Below are 24109 nucleotides of genomic sequence, written 5' to 3'. Positions count from 1 at the left end.
GTGCCTTTAGGCAGAAGGCAGCTTTCAGCTGCAGCCTAGCAGCATAGGTTTTGAAACTCTGGAGCTTTACAGAAGCAGGGCTGCGACAGTCTTCACAGTGCTCTAAATCATGGCCTGGTAAGTGAGACTGGAAGGCTGTTTCTTTCCAGCAAGCATTTGTCACTGAGCACATCCTGCCTCTTCCAATAACAACACAACAACCACAAAAGTTGTTTCACTTTTATTTACATAATCACACGGTGTATTTCCTCCGGGACACTAAAACGTGCGAGAGCAGAGACGCTGATTTTCCAGACTCCACAAGAGCTAAATGTCTCCGCTGGGAAGGAGGAGGCCCTAGAGGATTCAAAAGTGGGTATCACCATTTTACAGGGGCACATGCAACAACTCAGATTACTTGGAAAGTACTATAAATACAAGGCTGCAGAGAGAAAATAAAGCTACACTTCCATGGGAGAGGATCAGCCACCCCCATCACCCAAGAGAGGGACTCCCAGGTTTCACAGTTGCAGATTTGTATCAACGCTGGGTTTCTATTTGAAAGACTGGTTACATTAGAGTCATTACTATTATCATGTTTCAGAGGAGCAGCCGTGTTAGTCTGTATTCGCAAAAAGAAAAGGAGGACTTGTGGCACCTTAGAGACTAACCAATTTATTTGCTATTTATTTACTATTATCATGAATGCACATATGACTGTGAGCTGAATTTTGAGACTTACGTCTGTGCTAGATGTGTCAAAGGAACCACCTCCCAGGGGCTGGTTGGATCTGGGGAGGTCAAATAAAAGGGAACACATTTGGAGAAAAATGCACCCAAGACACAGGTGTCTGCACAGTGAATGGCTGTAACCAGATCTCACACCCCGGGGGAACATGTACAACACACTAATGCAGAAAACTGCAAGGAGCGGGAGGCAGCTACTACTTAAGAGCAGTTAAGCCTGGAAGTGTGGCTGTGCTTTTCCAATAACCGTGCAGTCAGTGTCAGTGAGTTCACGTGGCTCTTGGAAAGCACTAGAGAGACCTGGCCAAACCTGTGGAGCAGCCTGCAGCTGCATTTAGGAGCTGCTAGGAGTCTGAATGGGCTCCTCGTGATTTCGCACAAACACTAACAGGATTTTGATTACTATTGTGAAGCCACCCACAAGCCCCTCAGATTGCACCTCTGCTGAAGGAGCCTTTCACGTCTCACCAGGGCTGTAAGGAATTCAACAGGGTATGCCAGCCTCCTTGGAGAGTCTAGACTGAAGGATAACCAGCAGAAGGGAAGAGACAAGGGCCTTCCCAGGAAGCTGGGGAGAAAGGCAGCAGTGGGAAGAGGGGAGCAAAGCCTCTGTACTGTGTGGATGTGACAAAGGAGAGAACTATTGTCCCAGGTACCAAGGAGCTATCAGACGAGAGAAGAGACTTTCCCTCAATCAGTGATGGGAACATGCACAAACCCGCACCAAACCCTGGGAGAAAAGAGTGAAAGATGTCCCACAGTAACCTACCACCCAATCACCAATGAATAGTGCAAGGCAGACACAGGAGGGAAGCCAGCCACACAGCAAAGCCCTGGCCACATGGAACCATCGACCCCAGGAGAGAGAGCTGAGCATTTCATATGATCAGTTAGGCAAGCATTGCCCATCAAGGATTTTTTTAATTTGATCCAAACCGAAAGCCAGGGAGGGGAGAGGGGCCGCTCTGGCAAAAGGATCCAGCTCAGCCAGGCAGGAGAGAGAACGGAAAAGGGCAGGTTGGATTTAGAATCCAGCAATTTGGGAACTATGGGACTAAGGCTCAGAACTGTGCTATCCAAGCTAAATTCCACCTCTGAGTTCAGCAACTCGAGTCTCAGAATCATGATGCATGGATGCAAGTACAGCTCGATAATTCAAACCTGCCTACTCTTTGCTATTTCCCTTAATAGTTGCAGTATTTGGATCTCAGAATATTGCTCTCCGAAATAGCTCTCTATAATCAGAGCACTTGCCAGGCTGCATTCGCTTGGACCATGGTTACTGAACACCTGCAGACTGGCACTGTGTACAGTAGAATATTAAATAGAGGAGGGATTGTTTGAGGCTCACAGAAGTGGGAGGTGGAAGAGGATGAGGCAAGGACTGAAGGCCAAAGCCAGGAAGAGGAACATTTACACTAGCTATGAACGAAGAGTTGCTGGAAATCCCTTGGCAGATCTTCCACTGCAAGGTGTCAAGGGCTATTTGCTAAGCTTATTGCAGAGGCAACTGGATGCACTGGGTGGCAAGAGGAGAAACCCGTGCCCTGGACTAGAGAGTGACCTGGGAGTCCATTCAGCCCTGAAAACCCATGAAAATACCTGAGTTAGGGCCATTGATTGTCCAGGCAGCAATTCCAGTGACTCTCCAAATAGCAGCCCCAGGGGCTGTGTGCATGGAAGGTCACTACGCAGGGAGTCCTGACGGTTTCCCTCCCTGCTGCTTGGGATGCAGAACATGAATATGTCCCATGAGATCCACGCAGGAGCTAATGGTAGTGTATCTCAGACTTCTAGCAGGGCACATGTTGATCTTAGGGAACATGAACAGAATACATTAGCCACTGAGAACCCAACTCGGCTCTTTTGGGGGTGGCGACAGCTCCTCTCTCAGCCTTTAGAGGGTTTTAAGCACATGAGGGGCTCCTGAATGGGCTGTCTCTGGCCCATGCAGTGATTTTTAGGATCATATCGTCTTAGCACCTGGAGTCAGTCACTGTGTTATGTTTAGCAGGAGTAATAGTATACCAACAGCTGAACACAGCAGAGTCCTAGGGATAAAGTGATAATTTCATATTTTATGAGCTCACAGCTTCAAGTGAGAGTTTTCATATTCTGAAACATTGTGAAATTTGCAAGATTACAGTATTTTACAATACAAAATATCTCCATTCAGTATTATGTCATTTTACTCCTTCTGGGATTATAATAATTATTAAAAGCACACACAACCTTGCCAAAAGGACAATACCACCACTACAGAAAACAAAGGAGAAAACCTGCTGCAATGATCTCAAAATCCATTTAGTGCAAAGGAGACAGGAACTTTTAGCAATGTCCAATGAGAAGTGTTCTTTATATGCTCATTTTGAGAAATGGCACAGATTCAACCTCTGAATGAGATCAGGCTGCCAGCTTCTATACTGAAGCTTAGAAAAATGTCTATATCAACACAAAAGGACTGAAACACAATATGCATGGCCATTAAAAATAATATTTATATATAGCTATATAGAGGGATTTTTTTCCACTTAATGTATTTAGTTTTAAGAAAGAATTCTGGCAGATAAACACATCTGGCTTTCTGTCTCTGTGGATTCAGAGCCCTTTGGGGCCATCTCACACAGTCAAATGTTTATCATCTGTTTGTTTGCCTCAAACTAAAGTACTTGCTGAGTGCAAAGTCCCTTTGGTTGGGATGATTGTTTTGCCAGGTCGCTGCAGCTGTCACACACCTTGTCCGCAGAAAAAGATTCAATCCGCTTCTCTGCCGACATTCCTGCAAAGCCGCTCTCGTCCTCGCCTTGCTCACAGCTGCCCTATTCGGAGGATATCTGGCATGGGATAACTCACACAGTTGTTTCATCTGCATTCTTCTTCATAAGCTTGGTGGAGAGCAGGGAATGCTGGAGAGGATAAGGGCTCTTGGAGTCCGGAATCATTAAGCGGACTTTCTGATTGGTCCTTCTCCACTCCGAATACAGCTGGCAATGATAACGGAATGAAACCTGATGGACAACAAAGTTTTGGTCTGATTACTGAGCTGCCTGGGCCTGCCAGGGAATGGATGGGAGCTGAATGTCTGTGCCCAGGAGCAGACAATGCTGGGAACAGCTAGTGAGATATAATGGTAGCATTAGCTGCCTTCCTGAGCCCAGCAAAATGTATTCCTGCACTCTTTCCACAGCCCGCTGAAGCCAAGGGAGACAAAGCTGTGCCTGAAGTGGCTGGAAGACACCTCTTCAAGCCTTGAGCTTCAAGCCTTTGCTGAGGAATTTCACTGATTGTTTGCAAACTCAAGACCTTGTTTTTTGTTGTTTTTTTATTTTAATAAATTGTTCCTAACTAGTAACACAGACCAGCTGGATTTGCTGAGAGCACACATTCCTGGGCCAGAGTTTGCTTGATTTGGTTTACACCAGTCCCAGTGCCCTCTGGAGAGGATCTATGGAGATACCATGGAAGTACAGGGTGTCCCTCTAAGGGACTGCAACAGGAATCTTATTCCTGTGCACGAGTTAACCAGAGTGCCAGATCTGGGATTAGAATGAATGTCCCACCAGGCATTCTGCGAGGGAACATTCAGCAAGGCAGGTCTATAGCAGGATCAGGAGGGTGAGTGAATCTCATATGGTCAAATCCCTGCAAGTGGCAGGCGGTGGGGGAGCTTGGCCCTATACTCTGTTTTTTGAAGTTCTTGCAGTAACTTGTTTTCCTGCCTGCAGTGACTACACTTTGGTTGCGCTTCAGCCTTTCCTCATTTCCCTCTGAAAACATTCCTGCTGCCAGAGGGACCCACATTTCCTCCCACAGCTGAGCCCAGGACTCAGCCTGAACCCAGAAGTGATGCAACTGAAGTTTGCCAGGCCCTATGGCTGGATGGAACAGGAGCCCAGAAGCAGGCTGGGACGATGGACATGGGACTCCACAAACGGTTTCAAATCAGGACGCTGCAGCGCGATTTGGGCTAAGTTTTCACACCAGACCTGGGATTCCCAAAGTTGAAGGGGAGGGGAACACACTTGTCATGGCCTGCCCACAGAGTTGTGAACCATCAACTCCCTCTTTGCTCCCCACCTCCAATGTTCTCCCTTCCTGGCCATATGGCAGCAGAGAGCGTGTGTGTGTGTGCGTTTGGGGAGTTGAAAAGGGATGGAGAGAGAGAACAAAAACAAAATAAAGAGTCACATTCACAAACCCACAGAGAAACTGAACAGAAAATGGAGTGAGGGGCATAACGCTGAAGAAAGGGGGCAACAATCTATGTGGGGAGGGGAAGGCTCCAACAACAGAAGGCTGGGAACTATCCCCCAGACTTTGGTCAGTTCTTTGTGTTTCAGAAAGTGGGGGTGGGGGTGGGCACACAGATACAACATGACACGACACTGCCTTTAGATGTCAAATTCAGACTGATTTCCCCCTCTCTCAGGCCATGTGCTCCTGACTGACAGATTCAACATGCCCTGGAGGTGGGCAAGTGGGGAGCGCGCAGGAAGAACCTGTTCCCAGTAACAATGCCCTTAGCATCCCATGCACAGCTGGGGCAGAGAGCCCAGAAACAATGTCAGTCACAGATTCCCAGTGGTCTATGGTAACTTGTTAACTCCAAGGCAGTGACAGGCAATTTTAAGGCTGTATTGCTGGGCTGCTCTGCTACAATAGAGAACTCTGCATACTGTGGGTAAGAAAAAACAGTTACTAGCCTTTCGTAACCGTTGTTCTTGAGATGTGCTGCTCGTGTCCATGCCATTGTAGGTGTGTGTGCTCGCCACGGGCTCTGGTGCCGGTAGTTTTTGCCTCAGTGGTCTCCGTAGGGGACCGGCTCTGGTGCCCTCTGGAGTGACGCGCGTATGCGCTGGTATAAGGGTTCTGCCAGCCCCCTCCCTCCCTCAGTTCCTTCTAGCCAGAACTCTGACAGCGGGGAAGGAGGGTGGGTCATGAAATGGCCATGAGCAATACATCTCGAAGAACAGTAGCAAAAGATTAGCAACCGTTTTTCAAGTGATTGCTCAGGCCCACTCCATTGTAGGTGACTCCCAAGTAGTACCTCTGGAGGCGGTCAGGCTGTGTCGATTTTAACACAGCTTTGCCAAATCCAGCGTCATCTCTGGCCTGCTGGGTTAGGGGGTACGCATGGTGAATGTGTGTACCGAAGACCATGTGGCAACCCTGCAGATGTCCTGGATAGGAACATGTGCCAAGAAGGCAGCTGAAGATGCCTGATCCCTAGGTGAGTGGGCCTTCACTATCTGTGGAGGTACAGCCTATGCCAACTTGTAACAAGTGCGGATGCAGGTGGTGATCCAGTCTGAAATCCTCTGAAGGGACACCGGAAGACCCTTCATCCTGTCAGCTATTGCAATAAAGAGCTGAGCTGATCTGCAGAAGGGCTGGATGAACTCCAAATCTATCCTCATTGGTCGTGTGAGGCTTGAGAAAGAACACTCCGAGGAAGATATCCTGACTGACATGGAAGTGCGACACCACCTTTGGCAGGAAGGCAAGATAGGGCCGCAGCTGCACCTTGTCCTTGTAGAACTGGTAATGTGTCTGACCGACCACAAAACGTAGAAATCTCCTGTGGCCGCGAAATATTGAGATATGAAAGTAAGCTTCTTTTAGGTCGAGGGCAGCATATCAGTCTCCAGGATCCAGGGAGGGGATGATGGAGGCCAGGGAGTCCATGCAGAACTTCAACTTCTCGAGATACTTTTTGAGGTCTTGTAGGTCCAGGATGGCTGTAGCGCCCCTTTGGCCTTCGGAATCAGAAAGTACCAGAAGTAAAAACCTTTCCCAATTCATTCTGCTGGCACTTCCTTCATGGCTCCCAGCCACAGGAGGGCTTGCACTTTCTGGGCGAGCAATTGCTCATGAGAAGGGTCCCTGAGGAGAGATGGGGAAGGGTGTAGGAAGGGGGGATAGAACAAAATTGGAGGATATATCACACTGCCACTGTATTGAGGACCCAGCTGTCCGTAGTTATGGTGGTCCAAGCCAGGAGGAAAGGTAGCAAATGGTGGGAAAATAAAGGGTGAGACAGATCCTGGTTGCAGGCTGGGAGGTTGTCCTCGAGCGTCCCCTCAAAATGACGGCTTGTTTTTGGGAGGGGCACGGCTCGAGCCCAAATGAGCCCCCACAACAGGCAATTGGCCTTGGTGACGCCTATATCCCCATCTCTTTCTGCAGTACGATTCCACTCTGGTCTGGCCCATCAACCTCTGCATTTGCTGAGGTTTAAATCTCTTTCTAGCATGGGCTGGAGTGTACAGGCCCAGCGAGCAAAGAGTGGCCTTTGAGTCTTTTAGGCCGTGTAATCTGCTGTCTGTTTGTTCAGAAAACAGGGCCAAGCCGTCGCATGGGAGGTCCTGAATAGACTGTTGGACCTCCGCCAACAGACTAGATGATTGAAGACATGATGTCCTTCTCATGGCCACTGCAGAGTCTGCCATGTTTGAGGCAGCCTGGAGGGAGACTCTTTCAATTGCCCTGCCTTCCTCTAGTGTGGCATCGAACTTCCGTTTGGCGTCCTCCGGGAGTGAATTAGCAAACTTGGCTGTGGACTGCCATACATTGAAGTGATACCTGCCGAGCAGAGCCTGGTGGTTTGTGATGTAAAGCTGTAGGCTTGCTTTAGAATAAATTTTCCTGCCCTACAGATCAAGTCGTTTGGCATCTTAATTTTTTGGGGGTTGAGTAGGACTGCCCCTGCCTTTCGTGCTAGTTGGCAGCCGCGACCACCAGAGACCCGGGAGAGGGCTATGTATATAAGTACTCAAAACCCTTTGCAGAAACATAGTATTTGCACTCTGCCCACTTAGACATGGGTGGCAGGGATGATGGGGTCTGCCACAGGGCTTTTACAATCTTTACTACCCCATTGTGCATGGGTAGAGCCCCTTTGCCAGGGCTGCAGCCGAAAGACATCAAATAGGGAATCCGTGGGTTCGGACATCTCCTCCGCCTGCAGTCCCAGGTTGGTTGCCACCCGTTTAAGCAGCTCCTGGTGGGCTCTGACATCATCCTGAGGCACAGTCTGCAACAGGTCAGCTACTGCCTCATCAGGCAATGAGGTGGTGGCGGCCAGCCCAGGAAGAGGGGCGGGTTCTATGTCCCCTGCCTAGGGAACCACGTCCACTGGAGGAAGTAGTTCTTGGGCCCCTTGAACCGACATGATGTCCGAGCCCAGGAGCGGTTGAGACACTGAGGCCGAAGGTTTTTCCAATGCCCCTGAGACTGAGGGCTGAGACTGAGGTCCCCCAGCCTGGGGAATTGCCCATGGGTTATAGACTTGCCAGGGCCCAGGCCACTGACCCTGCGGCCACATGCCTGCAGCTTGGCTCTGGGAAGAACCTGTTTGCCGTGCAGGTGGCAGTTGATCCCTGGAGGCCATTGACTCCTTGCTCTTAGAGCCCAAGGAGGAACAATCTTCCTCTGGTGACCATGGTGGCGTTACCGTAGGGTAGGTTTCCCCACTATGTCTGGCGGTCTTGTGCCTGCCAATCGGGTAGTGGTATCGGGACCCTGCTGAGCCATGTCGCGTATCCGACAATCAGCGGTGCTGCTCATATGCCCGGTAATAATCTGGAGAACGATGCCACCTGCTTCGGGAATGGTGCGCAGGCTCCGGTGACCGGGAGCATGGAGATTGTCTACAACGCTCCAGCAACCGATGTCTGGATTCCGGTGGCCAGCGACCTGGCTCTGGTGACAGGGCTCCGGTGATTGTCCCCGGGGCTCCGGCAACTGACGTCGTTCCGAAGAGCGGTGTTGTGACTCTGGGCGGGGAGCGCCGAGGCTCTGGTGAGCAGCGCCTGTGAACCAGGAAGTGGCAACTTTTGGGTGACGGACCCAGTGACTGATGTGTGGATTGCTAGGAACCTGCTGAGTAGCCGTGGGTCTGCGATTTGGGATGCGGCTTTGGTCCTGGCAAGTGGGCTGGGGTATAGTGCCATGGGAGTGACTTCTGCAGGGGTGCCATTGAGGGCTTTCCCTCAGAAACGGGTGGGTAGGAGGGGTCCTTAAGCCTCTCTTTCCGAGGAGCAGGCGGCACCAGGAGGGAGAAGATGTCTTTTGCCACTTGAAAGGGTTCTAGGGTGGACAGCACCATGAGGTATCACATGCCTCTACCGCTCCCTGGGGTAGGAGGCAGGTCACGGGATGGACTAGGCCCAATAGGCGAGGATGCCACCTGGCTATTCTCCAGTGACAGCGAAATGGCCCAACTCGGTCCAGGCTCCTCTTCTCCCTTGTCCTTATGGGACTCTCGGGAGTGTCCCCTCCTGGTGTGCTTCTTGTGCCTTTTGGCTGGTACCGGTGACAAGGACCGGCGTCAGGAGGCAGCCAGTGGTGAGGGCACACTTCTTGTCGATGCCGAAGTACTCGCACCGAGTCCGAATGTGCTGGCTCTGAGGCTGGTGCAAGAGCAGACTTCATGAGGAGAGCGTGGTGCCTGATGTCTCTCTCCTTTCTGGGCCAGGGCTTGAATCCTTTGCAAATATGGCACTTTTCACGAATGTGGGACTCACCCAGACACTTCAAACAACTAAGATGTGGATCTTTGCTTGGCATGGGTTTCTTACAGTGATTGCACAGCTTGAAACCTGGGGAGCAGGGCATGCCCCGTCCCTGGGCTAAGTCCCTCAGGGGACTATGAATAACTAAATACACTAACTAAATACACTAACACTATAAGGAAACTGATAACTGTCTACAACTGTTTACACAATAAAAGTTCAAAGAACACTGAAAGAGAACCACCTGATAGAGCAAGGGGAGCATTCTACCATTGACATTGGCAGTAAGAAGGAACTGAGGGAGGGACAGGGCTGGCAGTGCCCCTTATATCAGCACATACGTGCGCCACTCTAGAGGGCGCCAGAGCCGGTCCCCTATGGATACCACTGAGGAAAAAACTTACAGCCCAATATCCAGCCCAATCTCTAAACAAATACTTTGCCTCAGTCTTTAATAAGGCTAATGAGGCTCTTAGGGATAATGGTAGCATGACAAATGGGACTGAGGATTCAGAGGTAGATATTACCATATCTGAGGTAGAAGCAAAACTCGAACAGCTTAATGGGACTAAACCGGGGGGCTCAGATAATCTTCATCCAAGAATATGAAAGGAATTGGCACATGAAATTGCAAGCCCATTAGCAAGAATTTTTAATGAATCTGTAAACTCAGAGGTTGTACCATATGACTGGAGAATTGCTAATATAGTTCCTATTTTTAAGAAAGGAGAAAAAGGTGATCCGGGTAACTACAGGCCTGTTAGTTTGACATCTGTAGTATGCAAGGTCTTGGAAAAAATTTTGAAGGAGAAAGTAGTTAAGGACATTGAGGTCAATGGTAAATGGGACAAAATAGTTTTACAAAAGGTAGATCATGCCAAACCAACCTGATCTCCTTCTTTGAGAAAGTAACATTTTTAGACAAAGGAAACGCAGTGGATCTAATTTACCTAGATTTCAGTAAGACGTTTGATACGGTGCCACATGGAGAATTATTAATTAAATTGGAAAAGATGGGGATCAATATGAAAACTGAAAGGTGAATAAGGAATTGGTTAAAAGGGAAACTACAGCGGGTCATACTGAAAGTTGAACTGTCAGGCTGGAGGGAGGTTACCAGTGGAGTTCCTCAGGGATCGGTTTTGGGACCAATCTTATTCAATCATTTTATTACTGACCTCGGCACAAAAAGTGGGATTGTGCTAATAAAGTTTGCGGATGATACAAAGCTGGGAGGTATTGCCAATTTAGAGAAGGACTGGGATATCATACAGGAGGATCTGGATGACCTTATAAACTGGAGTAATAGTAATAGGATGAAATTTAATAGTGAGAAGTGTAAGGTCATGCATTTAGGGATTAATAACAAGAATTTTAGTTATAAGCTGGGGACGCATCAATTAGAAGTAACGGAGGAGGAGAAGGACCTTGGTGTATTGGTTGATCACAGGATGACTATGAGCTGCCAATGTGATATGGCCGTGAAAAAAGCTAATGAGGTCTTGGGATGCATCAGGCGAGGTATTTCCAGTCGAGATAAGGAGGTCTTAGTCGCGTTATACAAGGCATTGGTGAGACCTCACCTGGAATACTGTGTGCAATTCTGGTCTCCCATGTTTAAGAAGGATGAATTCAAACTGGAACAGGTACAGAGAAGGGCTACTAGGATGATCCAAGGAACAGAAAACCTGTCTTATGAAAGAAGACTCAAGGAGCTTGGCTTGTTTAGCCTAACCAAAAGAAGGCTGAGAGGAGATATGATTGCTCTCTATAAATATATCAGAGGGATAAATACCGGAGAGGGAGAGGAATTATTTAAGCTCAGTACCAATGTGGACACAAGAACAAATGGATATAAACTGGCCATCGGGAAGTTTAGACTTGAAATTAGATGAAGGTTTCTAACCATCAGAGGAGTGAAGTTCTGGAATAGCCTTCCAAGGGAAGCAGTGGGGGCAAAAGACCTATCTGGCTTCAAGATTAAACTCGATAAGTTTATGGAGGAGATGGTAAGATGGGATAACATGATTTTGGCAATTAATTGATCTTTAAATATTGGTGGTAAATAGGCCCAATGGCCTGTGATGGGATGTTAGATGGGGTGGGATCTGAGTTACTACAGAGAATTCTTTCCTGGGTACCTGGCTGGTGAATCTTGCTGATCAGTGATCGCCATATTTGGGGTCGGGAAGGAATTTTCTTCCAGGGCAGACTGGAAGAGGCCCTGGGGGTTTTTTGCCTTCCTCTGTAGTGTGGGGCACGGGTCACTTGCTGGAGGATTCTTTGCAGCTTGAAGTCTTTAAACCATGATTTGAAGACTTCAATAGCTCAGACATAGGTGAGAGGTTTATCGCAGGAGTGGATGAGTGAGGTTCTGTGGCCTGCGTTGTGCAGGAGGTCAGACTGGATGATCATAATGGTCTCTTCTGACCTTGATATCTATGAACCTATGCGGCGAGCACACACACCTACAATGGAATGGACATGAGCAATCACTCAAAGAAGAAAGGACTGCTCTGCTACAAGAGACTTACAGGTACAATTTCTCAAGTGAGAAGAAGAGGGCAGGTCTCCTCCAGCTTGGCTGGAGTCTGACTTTTAAACAAACCACTTTGTGGCCCCTGTGCATTTTCTCAGAGCTTTTAAGAAATCCTTTTGGTAGCTTCCTACTGGAATTTCAGTGACCCCAGCTGATCTCCAAGAGGAGTCCCACAAACCATTCTATAGACTAGTGCTCCTTTCCCCTCTTCGCCATGACAGTGCTGCTCTTGGACAGAGCCTGACTATACCTCACTGATATATTTAATAGAGCCTTTGACCAGGCTGACAGGAGTGCAGATTCCTGTGTTCTTATCCACAGTATTGTTTTTACCGGAGTGCCAAGATCCTGGGATTTTTATTTGAAAACAGGAAGACAAAGAACAGTAGGGCTTCTTACTCCTCTCCCCATTCTTGCTAACCAAACCGGTCCCCATGCTAATGTCAGGCTTGGTCTGTCCACGTCTACATTCCACACTGCACACACTACACCAAAAGGGCTGTTGCCCTAATGTCCATCTGTAGATGTTCCTGATGATATGCAGTGAGTTAGCATGCACTGGCAGAAACTCATTTCCAAGTGTCATTGACCTCAGCACGTTACATTTTAAAATTTCATTTATTTGTATTTAATGGGAACAGCCAAAGATTTGCCTCTTGGTATGGACTAAGGACTGGGCAGCTATGGAGGAACTGCAGACACATCCATGACTGAGCTCTGGGAAAACAAACTATCCTCCTGGGATGCTCTGCTTTCAATTCCCGTAACTGAGAAACCACTTTAAATGTAACAGGGCCCTGGGCTCAGGTACTGGGTGGCACTTGGCAACTGTTACATTTCACTGTTCACTCACCAGTGTCCAAAGGACGTAGATAGTAAAAAGTGCAATAGTAAGTGCTATCAGTCCAATGGCTTCCAGCCGGCTGTTGAACTGCAAGTGATCCTGGGCACCACGAAGACACAGCCAGCCCGAGATTGCTGCCAGGGGAGTAATGAACAGAAAACACACCATGTCACAGAAGAGGGTCCTCTTCTCATTACGAGGGCCAGGATCCTTCAGCCACTACACGAAGAAGAGGAAAGAGATGATTAGGCAGTGACACACAAGAGCTAATACATACGCACGTGTGGGAGCGAAATAGGAGCTATAGTGTGTTTACTTCTCATTATTTGCATCCTATAAATGCACCTGGTGCTTTATAACAATAACAATGCACAAGGCCTCATAAAAACTGGTTAAAAATGCAGAGCATGTTTTTAAACACTAACCAAGCATACGGGAGGTGTTAACACATCTGCATGTGCAGAGGGGAACACCTGACTAAGAGCACTCAAAGCAGAGTGCTGCTCTCCAAACAGCAGCAAAGGGCAGGCTGCTGCTGGCAGACAAGGCATCTTAGAAGTTGAGTGCAGCTCTTTCTAGGTGATGCTTACTGTAATCTTACAATGCAAATGAGCCAGCATCTTCTTGCCCAACACTTCATGCAGGATTCATTGCTTTAGCAGTGAGGATTCATCTCTTGTATTGAGAGGTTTTGTTTTAGGCCTGCAATCCAATCAAGCTGGCTCTGGGACCTGGGCAGGGAGCTGAGAGGAAGCAGGAGTTCCTGTTCACTTTGCCAGCAGGAGACATTTCTTTCACTGAATTAGAGAGAGCAAACACATCCTCCAAAGGTGCTGAATCTGAGTGATATTAAACATGCCACAACAGTCAAAACAGAGTGAGCTGGTTAGAAAATTTCTGACTAAACCACAGACTCAGTTTGATTTTGCTGAAGGTCTGATGGAATTCAGTCAGGGCTCTGATGGAAACCTACCTGGTTTTCCACCAGCTTGCCTACCTGGGTCCTCAGCAGCCTGCCTGGTAGGCTGTTGGGGACCCTGGGCTCCCAGGTCCAAAGCCCACCAGGCGGACTGCCTGGAGGTGGGATGCCATTCCCATCTGAAGACTAAACATTTTTGGGTTTTGTTCCTAATTAAACCAAATTTTAAAATCCTCCATTAAATGGAATTGCCTTTCTCTGCCAGCTTTAAAATTGAGAGATCTCCATGATTTTGCTTCACCTTGGGCCTCTCCTAGGCCCTGCAGTCCAGTGACTCTACCGATGCTTACCCAGACCCTTCTGTCTAGGGGATGATTAACTCCAAATAAGATATTCTTGATGCTGTCATCACCTCAGAGGCAGCAAACTTGGGGGGAATAATCCCTGCTGAATTAACTAAGTAGGAAACCAGGATGAGAAAAAACCCCACCACGCAGGATGTGGACTGAAAGCCTCTTGCCTGAACAGGGCAGGCTGGCTGCTGAGCGTTGGAAAACCAAGTACAGTCAGGGGAAGGCGACTCAAACCCACCTTCTCTTATAGCGCACCTTCGGTCAAAAGCTCTGACTCAGCTGTAAAATGACCCCATGTACTAGGGAAAGCCTCCCACAAGGGACTCAACTGCTCTTTCCCCCATCTCAGCCCAGCCACATTGGCTGGGGAAGGGATTTTGCTATTTCCACAAATAAACTTGTGGGCAAAAGAGCTGAAACCTTTGTTTCACGCTGTCAAAGCTCAAAGTCAATGTCATTTCCATTGTGTGAAGAGCCATTGGCAGCCGCATTGCACAACAGTCCCGAAGACACCAGTCAAAGCAAGGGCTCCGGGCCGCGAGACACTCACCAGACAGATGCTCTTTGCCAGGACACTCTCCCTTCTTTACAGACTTGCTCACTTTCTCCCTCTGTGCATTTGGTGATGCAGTGATTTCCATCACAATGAACCCTTGTTCTGTGTTACGAGGGTGAGCCTGTGTAAATGTTCTCTTTCTAGTGTACCAATCAGAAGGTAGGAAGCTGTTTTAGTAAGAACCCAGCTCTTTCTCTCCCTCCAGACAGAGGATACTGATACCTCATTATTTGTTTCTTGCAGAATGGTCTTGATTTAGTAAAAGTGCTGCTTAATTTTTATGCTGGACACCAAGTTTTACAACAGGAGTTGCTCTCCTCTGAGGATTATATTATATTTAGCCTTCCATAAAGAAAAAGAAAAGAAAAGAAGGAAGGAATCTGTAGGTGCTAGCCATACCTAAGGTTTCTATGGTGAGGTGTAATGCAGACCAAGCTTTTGGATTCCTGCTTGGTCTGTTGGATCATATTAAAGAAGTTCTGTATTAGAATCACAAATGAGTTTGATTCCCCGTAGTTTAAATTCCAGGGTATTACTAATTAAGAGGTCTCTTGGTTTTTGGTACTGTTTCATTAACAGTGGGAAAGTGTGGGCCCCTTAATGAATGAGGGAGGTAACCTAGTGACAGAGGATGTGGAAAAAGCTAATGTACTCAATGCTTTTTTTGCCTCTGTCTTCACGAACAAGGTCAGCTCCCAGACTGCTGCGCTGGGCATCACAACATGGGGAATAGATGGCCAGCCCTCTGTGGAGAAAGAGGTAGTTAGGGACTATTTAGAAAAGCTGGACGTGCACAAGTCCATGGGGCCGGATGAGTTGCATCCGAGCGTGCTAAAGGAATTGGCAGCTGTGATTGCAGAGCCATTGGCCATTATCTTTGAAAACTCGTGGAGAACTGGGGAAGTCCCGGATGACTGGAAAAAGGCTAATGTAGTGCCAATCTTTAAAAAAGGGAAGAAGGAGGATCCTGGGAACTACAGGCCAGTCAGCCTCACCTCAGTCCCCGGAAAAATCATGGAGCAGGTCCTCAAAGAATCAATCCTGAAGCACTTACATGAGAGGAAAGTGATCAGGAACAGTCAGCATGGATTCACCAAGGGAAGGTCATGCCTGACGAATCTAATAGCCTTCTATGATGAGATTACTGGTTCTGTGGATGAAGGGAAAGCAGTGGATGTATTGTTTCTTGACTTTAGCAAAGCTTTTGACACGGTCTCCCACAGTATTCTTGTCAGCAAGTTAAAGAAGTATGGGCTGGATGAATGCACTATAAGGTGGGTAGAAGGTTGGCTAGATTGTCGGGCTCAACGGGTAGTGATCAATGGCTCCATGTCTAGTTGGCAGCCGGTGTCAAGTGGAGTGCCCCAGGGGTCGGTCCTGGGGCCGGTTTTGTTCAATATCTTCATTAATGATCTGGAGGATGGTGTGGATTGCACTCTCAGCAAATTTGCGGATGATACTAAACTGGGAGAAGTGGTAGATACGTTGGAGGGCAGGGATAGGATACAGAGGGACCTAGACAAATTGGAGGATTGGGCCTAAAGAAATCTGATGAGGTTCAATAAGGATAAGTGCAGGGTCCTGCACTTAGGACGGAAGAATCCAATGCACCGCTACAGACTAGGGACCGAATGGCTAGGCAGCAGTTCTGCGGAAAAGGACCTAGGGGTGACAGTGGACGAGAAGCTGGATATGAGTCAGCAGTGTGCCCTTGTTGCCAAGAAGGCCAATGGCATTTTGGGATGTATAAGTAGGGGCATAGCGAGCAGATCGAGGGACGTGATCGTTCCCCTCTATTTGACATTGGTGAGGCCTCATCTGGAGTACTGTGTCCAGTTTTGGGCTCCACACTACAAGAAGGATGTGGATAAATTGGAGAGAGTCCAGCGAAGGGCAACAAAAATGATTAGGGGTCTGGAACACATGACTTATGAGGAGAGGCTGAGGGAACTGGGATTGTTTAGTCTGCAGAAGAGAAGAATGAGGGGGGATTTGATAGCTGCTTTCAACTACCTAAGAGATGGTTCCAGAGAGGATGGTTCTAGACTATTCTCAGTGGTAGAAGAGGACAGGACAAGGAGTAATGGTCTCAAGTTGCAGTGGGGAAGGTTTAGGTTGGATATTAGGAAAAACTTTTTCACTAGGAGGGTGGTGAAACAGTGGAATGCGTTACCTAGGGAGGTGGTAGAATCTCTTTCCTTAGAAGTTTTTAAGCTCAGGCTTGACGAAGCCCTGGCTGGGATGATTTAATTGGGGATTGGTCCTACTTTGAGCAGGGGGTTGGACTAGATGACCTCCTGAGGTCCCTTCCAACCCTGATATTCTATGATTCTATGATTCTCTCCCTCTATGTGTGAAACTTGCAAGCTGCTAATTGTGTTAGTACATTCTAAGACAGAGTCTGTTCTCAAAGCAATTCCTTGTAACAACAACTACTCACACAGAGAGAGACTCAAAGCAATACTCTGTAACAACAGAAACAGCACCCAGAGACTCCCCACCCTTTTGTATTCATCTCGCTTTAATAATTGTGATTAAAATAGAGATAGAGGATGTATGTGGATGGATGCTTGGTGTGGATAATAACTGAATGATCAGGGAGGTGCCAGCCTAAGAATCCAGTGTCCATCAGCTGAAGAAGGCGTCAAGTGGAAATAACCAGAGGACACCCGGAGGGCAGACTGGAATCCACGCAACAGCCTCAAGAATGGGAGAACCAAAGAACAAGATAACATCTGGCAGCATGGAGCCGTCAGAAATGTGCCATCTGCTGATAGATTCAGCAACAGCATGATGAAGCAATTCCCATAGACTGGCATAGGAAGAAATTCCTATAAAAATGGACTCTAGAAAGTGAGAACTTTGGGGTCTGATTCTGCAAACCAACTTCCAGGAGCATCAGAGGAGCATCTAATAAGGCCCTGCTCTCACCTCATGTCCAGGCCACCTGGCCAGTGGCTTGGCATGAGCAACTCTAAAGCTGGTAACTATGATAACAACCTTGCAGAACCTGTGTGTGTGTGTGTATGAATGAATGTGTGAATAAATATGAAATTGAATGGAATGTTAGAGCTATAACTAACTGCTTACTATGATTCTTTCTGTGTTCACAATAAATGTGGCATTTTGCCTTTTCCCCTTTAATAAGATCCTGCTGGTTTTTATTTTATTGGTATAACAGGTCCATGCTCCAGAACTGTTGGGTTTCTTCTCATTCAAAAATTATTAAAACAAACAGCAAAACAAGAGACCAAACCAACCGACAGAGCACCAGAGAGAGAGTCACAGTACTGGGAAGGGAAGACACCCCAAGAGAGCCAGTGGCCATCCAGGCATAAGAACTGTAGCAGAGGGGATTGCAGTGGGGTGAGTTCACTGGGAATAAGAGAGTCGCAAAAAGCAGTTATGCTGTAGGTGACGCTATAATTAAACATTCAGTGCAGGGTAAGGGCAGTTTAAGCTAACGTAACCTCTGACTCCAGAGGGAGCGCCTTCTGCAATGGATTCCTGGGTACCCACTGCTGCAGAGGCAGACTGAGCCGACACGGCAGTGGTTAGGCACCCCACATGTACAGGTTGAGGACATTGCAAACAGGGCTGGTGATCTGCTAAGAGAAGGGGAAATGAGAGTGGAATAAATACTACAGAGCCACTTAAATCAACAGCTGCTTAGAGAAGTGGTTTGCACTAATCCATTTATGTCTCCCTGTTCTACAGAAGTAGTTTAAGAGGATTATGGCTCAATAGCCCACTTCTCACCCAGTCCATCACCACCACCCTGCAAGCCATCGGACCTCCATGTGCTGCTGTGTTAGGAGCGTGCAGTCTGAGGGGTCCTGGCACGTCTCTTGGGCACTGGCATCGGTCAGAGAGGGGAGCCCCAGAAGCAGGCCTTTTCTTGCTCTGCCCTCTTGGTGCAGCTGTGCCGCGGCTCCGGGCCATGCGATAGCGGTGAGCTGCAGCTCTCTGTCCCCTGCCTCTCTCTGCTGGAGGTCTCGGCCTGGAGCAAAGCTACTCCCTCCCCAGTAGGTGGAAATGCCTTCAGCTGGAACTGAAACAAAACTGCAGTCTCCTCTCATGGAACACCCAGCTCCACATGACAGGAATTGGGCTTGTAGCATTGCTTGGTGCCACTCAGTGAAGAAATGTATTGAAGGAAGCCAGTGGCTGCAGTATGGCCCAGTGAAGCACACTTCAAAGGGGGAGGGCAATGAGCAGGATCCCACCTTGTGTAGCGCGGTGAGCAACAAAATACCCCAAGAAGAGGGAAGAGTGAGAGCGTCACTGCCGGAGCCTGGCCAAGCAGTGCCGAGGAGGAGGAAGCAGCTTTGCTGCAGGCCGAGTACTCCAGCAGAGAGAGGCAGGGGACAGAGAGCTGCAGCTCACTGCTATCGCATGGCCCGAAGCCGCGGCACAGCTGCACCAAGAGGGCAGAGCAAGAAAAGGCCTGCTTCTGGGGCTCCCCTCTCTGACCGATGCCAGTGCCCAAGAGACATGCCCGGACCTGTCCAACCAGCAAGGACCTGCATGCTCCTAACTCGGCAGCACATGGAGGTCTGATGGCTTGCAGGGTGGTGGTGATGGACTGGGTGAGAAGTGGGCTATTGAGCCATAATCCTCTTAAACCACTTCTGAAGAACAGGGAGACATAAATGGATTAGTGCAAACCACTTCTCTAAGCAGCTGTCAGTTTAAGTGGCTCTTTTGTATTTATTCCACTCTCATTTCCCCTTCTCTTAGCAAATCACCAGCCCTGTTTGCAATGTCCTCAACCTGTACACGTGGGGTGCCTAACCACTGCCCTGTCGGCTCAGTCTGCCTCTGCAGCAGTGGGTACCCAGGAATCCATTGCAGAAGGAGCTCCCATGGGAAACAGAGGTTACAATAGAGATAATAGGTAGGGTGGGGACAGGCTGTGAAGGGCATTGAATGTGAAGACAAGCAGTTTATGTTTGATGTGATAGAGAAGGGGAAGCCAACTGACGGATGCAAAAGGAGGGGAGACACAGCCAAAGCAACAGTCTAGGAGAATGATCTTTGCAGCAGCATTCTGAATAGATGTGAATGAGGCAAGATTGCATTTGTCAAGGCCAGAGAAAAAGATGTTGCAATAGTCGAGTTCACAGGACATGTCTATACAGCAGAGAAAAGCCAGCGACTGAGGTTCCCTGAGATTTAATCTGAATCTGCTGGGCTGTAGTTTGAACCTGTTGCCTCTTGTCCTGCCCTGTGTGGCAAAAGAGAACATTTCTCCATCTTTTTTATGGCAGCCTGTGACAAAGCGGGACTGTTCCTAATGTTTCCTCTGAATATTGTGGGGGTGCCTCAGTTTCCCCTATGCAGTTCTTAAGTATCTAGGCAGTGGGATAAGGGTGTATGATTGTTGCAGAGCCCTAGAGGGCAGGTGTGTGCAGGGGTCTGGACCCAGAGAATGGCCAACATCCTGTTTCCTGGCAACTGATGGCCTGGCCCTTCCCCCCTGCAAGGTGAGAGCTAAACGGTTGGAGAACAAAGGAATCAGGTGACCTCCTGGCCCGGGAAAGGGACAAAGCCCAGAGTAGGAGGGGCTGGAGAGAGTTTCATTTTGGGGCTGGCTGGGGACATGGAGACGCAGTTGTCTGGCTCACTGCCCCCCAAAATGGACCTGGCTGAGGGATCCTGTTCTCTGCACCTCCAAGTTCTGTTTTAGACCATGTTCCTGTGGTATAATAAACCTCTGTTTTACTGGCTGGCTGAGAGTCACGTCTGACTGCGAAGTTGGGGGGCAGGACCCTCTGGCTTCCCCAGGACCCCGCCTGGGTGGAGTTGCTGTGGGAAGCACACGGAGGGGCAGAGGATGCTGAATGCTCTGAGGTCAGACCCAGGAAGGTGGAAGTTGTGTGAGCTGTGTGTCCTGAAGACAGTCTGCTCACAGAAAGGAGACTTCCCCAGAGTCCTGACTGGCTTCGTAGGGAGCAGTTCCAGAGCATCGCCCGGGGACTCCATGACACAGCCTTTCAAGTATTTGAAGACTGCTACCATGTCCCCCCTCAATTTCCTCTTTTCCAAACTAAACGTACCAACTTCCTTCAGCCTTTGCTCGTATGGCTTGCATTCCATCCCTTTGATCATCATTGTTGTTCACCTCTGGATCCTTTCCAATTTCTCCACATACTTTCTATACATTGGTGACCAAAATTAGACACCGTATTCCAGCTGAAGCCTAACCAGCACCGAGTAGAGCAGTACTCTCACTTCCCGTGACTTGCATGCTACGCCTCTGTTAATGCAACCTAAAATTGCATTTGCCTTTTTTTTTTTTTTTTTTTTGCAACAGCATCGAACTGCTGATTCATGTTGAGGTTGTGATTCACCACAACTCCCAGATCCTTCTCAACAGTGCTGCTGCCAAGCCAGTTGTCCCCCACTCTGTATTTGTGCATTTGGTTTTTTTTTCTCAGTGTAGCACCTTATATTTGTCTTTGTTGGATTTCATTGTGTTGTCTATAGCCCAGTTCTCCAATTTATCAAGAACCCTCGGTATCTTAGCTCTATTCTCCAAAGTGTTGGCAGCCCCACCCAGATTTGTGTCATCTGCAAACTTGATCAGTCTGCTCTCTATTCCTACCTCCAGGTCATTAATAAAGATTAATAACACCAGACCCAAAACAGATCCCTGTAGAACCGCACTTCAGGCCTCCCTCCAATCTGACATCATTCCATTAATACAGGTTTCAGAGTAGCAGCCGTGTTAGTCTGTCGGATGCACGAAAGCTTATGCTCAAATAAATTTGTTAGTCTCTAAGGTACCACAAGTCCTCCTTTTCTTATTCCATTAATAGTTACTCTGTTTGCAGTTTTTTAACCAGTTATGTATCCATTTAGAATCATAGAATCATAGAATATCAGGGTTGGAAGGGACCCCAGAAGGTCATCTATTCCAACCCCCTGGTCAAAGCAGGACCAATTCCCAGTTAAATCATCCCAGCCAGGGCTTTGTCAAGCCTGACCTTAAAAACCTCTAAGGAAGGAGATTCTACCACCGCCCTAGGTAACGCATTCCAGTGTTTCACCACCCTCTTAGTGAAAAAGTTTTTCCTAATATCCAATCTAAACCTCCCCCACTGCAACTTGAGACCATTACTCCTCGTTCTGTCATCTGCTACCATTAAGAACAGTCTAGAGCCATCCTCTTTGGAACCCCCTTTCAGGTAGTTGAAAGCAGCTATCAAATCCCCCCTCATTCTTCTCTTCTGCAGGCTAAACAATCCCAGCTCCCTCAGCCTCTCCTCATAACTCATGTGTTCCAGTCCCCTAATCATTTTTGTTGCCCTTCGCTGGACTCTCTCCAATTTATCCACATCCTTCTTGAAGTGTGGGGCCCAAAACTGGACACAGTACTCCAGATGAGGCCTCACTAATGTTGAATAGAGGGGAACGATCACGTCCCTCGATCTGCTCGCTATGCCCCTACTTATACAGCCCAAAATGCCATTGGCCTTCTTGGCAACAAGGGCACACTGCTGACTCATATCCAGCTTCTCGTCCACTGTCACCCCTAGGTCCTTTTCCGCAGAACTGCTGCCTAGCCATTCGGTCCCTAGTCTGTAGCTGTGCATTGGGTTCTTCCGTCCCAAGTGCAGGACCCTGCACTTATCCTTATTGAACCTCATCAGATTTCTTTTGGCCCAATCCTCCAATTTGTCTAGGTCCCTCTGTATCCTATCCCTCCCCTCCAGCGTATCTACCACTCCTCCCAGTTTAGTATCATCCGCAAATTTGCTGAGAGTGCAATCCACACCATCCTCCAGATCATTTATGAAGATATTGAACAAAACTGGCCCCAGGACCGACCCCTGGGGTACTCCACTTGATACTGGCTGCCAACTAGATATGGAGCCATTGATCACTACCCGTTGAGCCCGACAATCTAGCCAGCTTTCTACCCACCTTGTAGTGCATTCATCCAGCCCATACTTCCTTAACTTGCTGACAAGAATACTGTGGGAGACCGTGTCAAAAGCTTTGCTAAAGCTTTTTTAATGGTAGGTCTGCCAAGCTCGCATTTCTCCAGCTTACTTATCAGAATGTCATGTGGGACTGCGTCAAAAGCCGTGATGAAGTCCGCATTCCCCCATTCTCCAAACTAGTTATCCTGTCAAGGAAGGAAATCAAGCTGGTTTGGCATGATTTGTTCTTGGTAAATCCATACTGGTGCTAGTGATTACCCCTTCATCCTCCAGGTATTCGAAAATTGAATGTTTTATACATTGCTCTAGTACAGGGTTTCTCAAACTGTGGGTCAGGAACCCAAAGTAGGTCAAGATCCCATTTTAATGGAGTCGCCAAGGCTGGTGTTAGACTTGCTGGGGCCTGGGGCCGAAGGCGAATGGCCTGAGGGCTTTAGCTCTGGGAAGAGAGGCTAAGGTTACATTCCCCCTGCCCAGAGCAGAAGCCCTTGGGCTTTAGCTTTGGCCCCTTCCCGCACCCAGGGCGGTGGCGGTGGCTGGGGTGGGGCTGGGCTTCAGTCCCCCCTCCTAGACCATGAGAGTTTGGGTCAGAGTTTTAGCTTTGTGGATGAAGGGGAAAGGCCACTGGCACAAGGCGGGAGCTGGAAAGGGAGGGGCATGGCCCATCCACTTTTGCCAGGGCAGAGGTCGCCTCCTTCCCCTCCTCTTCCCCCAAAGGCCACACCCCCCGGCCAGGCCAGCAGCTGGTGGAGGCCAGCCTGGGCAGTTGTGGGAGTTGTGGGGTAGAGTCTAAATCAGCCCCCTGCTCATCCTAGGGCAGGTGGAGGTGGAGGGTCCACACGCCAATTGCCCACAGGTGTGGGGAGCTGTGGCAGACCCTCCACCTGCCTATGGTGCGGGGGGCCTGAGCAGTCCCTCCCAGCCCATGTCCCCACCCCCTGGGTTGCCCACTCTGGGCAGATGGAGGGTCCACACGGCGGCCCTCTATAGCTGCCCCCGTGGCTCTTACCATGGCTGGGCTGTGGCTCCGAGGCCGGAGCTGGGTCGGGGTAAGAGCTGCCACAGGGGCAGCTGTGGGGAGCCTGGGTCCTTGCACCTGCCCTGGGCATGGAGCCTGAGGGGTGGGAACAGGGGGCTGCTTTCGGCCCCACCCTGGGCGGGCGCCTCGTCCCCTCTTCGGCTTCCAGCTTGGCCAGGGGCAGGGGTGGGACTTCGGGGGATGACCCCCCTGGTCCCCCTGCTTTTGGGAAGGCCCTGCCGCCCTTGGGAGAGGCTGTATCTTAGAGATGTTATGAAGAAAGAATCAGCAAGGTTTAGATGTAATCTGGATGTGAGGATCTAGAGAGAGGTCTGAGTTGAAGATGACATCCTGGTTAGAGGTCTGAGTGACAGGCAGGAGTGACAGAAAGGAGATACTGGGGAGTGGTGAGGATATTAGAAGCTCTGTTTTAGTCATATTGAGCTTGAATGATGGCTAGACATCCAGGAGATATCGGTGAGACAGACTGAGATTTCAGTTTGGACAGAAGGAGACAGGCCTCATGTAGAGAGGTAGATTTGCATGTCATCAGCATAGAGATGGTAACTGAATTTGTATTGGTGGTTGAGATTAGAATCACAGAATAACAGAGTTGGAAGGGACCTCTGGAGGCCATCTAGTCCAACCCCCTGCCCAGAGCAGGACCAATCCCAACTAAATCATCCCAGCCA

General features: G+C 48.8%; 1 protein-coding gene across 1 annotated transcript in view; it reads right to left on the bottom strand.

The window, feature by feature from the left end:
- Positions 1 to 205: 205 nt before the first annotated feature.
- MARCHF2 (membrane associated ring-CH-type finger 2) overlaps positions 206 to 24109 on the bottom strand; it is a 90781-nt gene continuing 66877 nt past the window's right edge. The window contains exons 4-5 of the mRNA XM_073324472.2: positions 12632 to 12841; positions 206 to 3734 (exon numbers count right to left, since the gene is read on the bottom strand). Of these exons, the coding sequence (XP_073180573.1) occupies positions 3576 to 3734; positions 12632 to 12841 (369 nt within the window). The 3' untranslated portion in view covers positions 206 to 3575. The remainder of the gene's footprint in view (positions 3735 to 12631; positions 12842 to 24109) is intronic.

This window comes from Lepidochelys kempii, chromosome 25 (assembly GCF_965140285.1).
Source record: "Lepidochelys kempii isolate rLepKem1 chromosome 25, rLepKem1.hap1, whole genome shotgun sequence".
Taxonomy (NCBI): domain Eukaryota; kingdom Metazoa; phylum Chordata; order Testudines; family Cheloniidae; genus Lepidochelys; species Lepidochelys kempii.
Note: the sequence above shows the minus strand (reverse complement) of the source record. Positions and strands in the feature narration are given on the sequence as shown.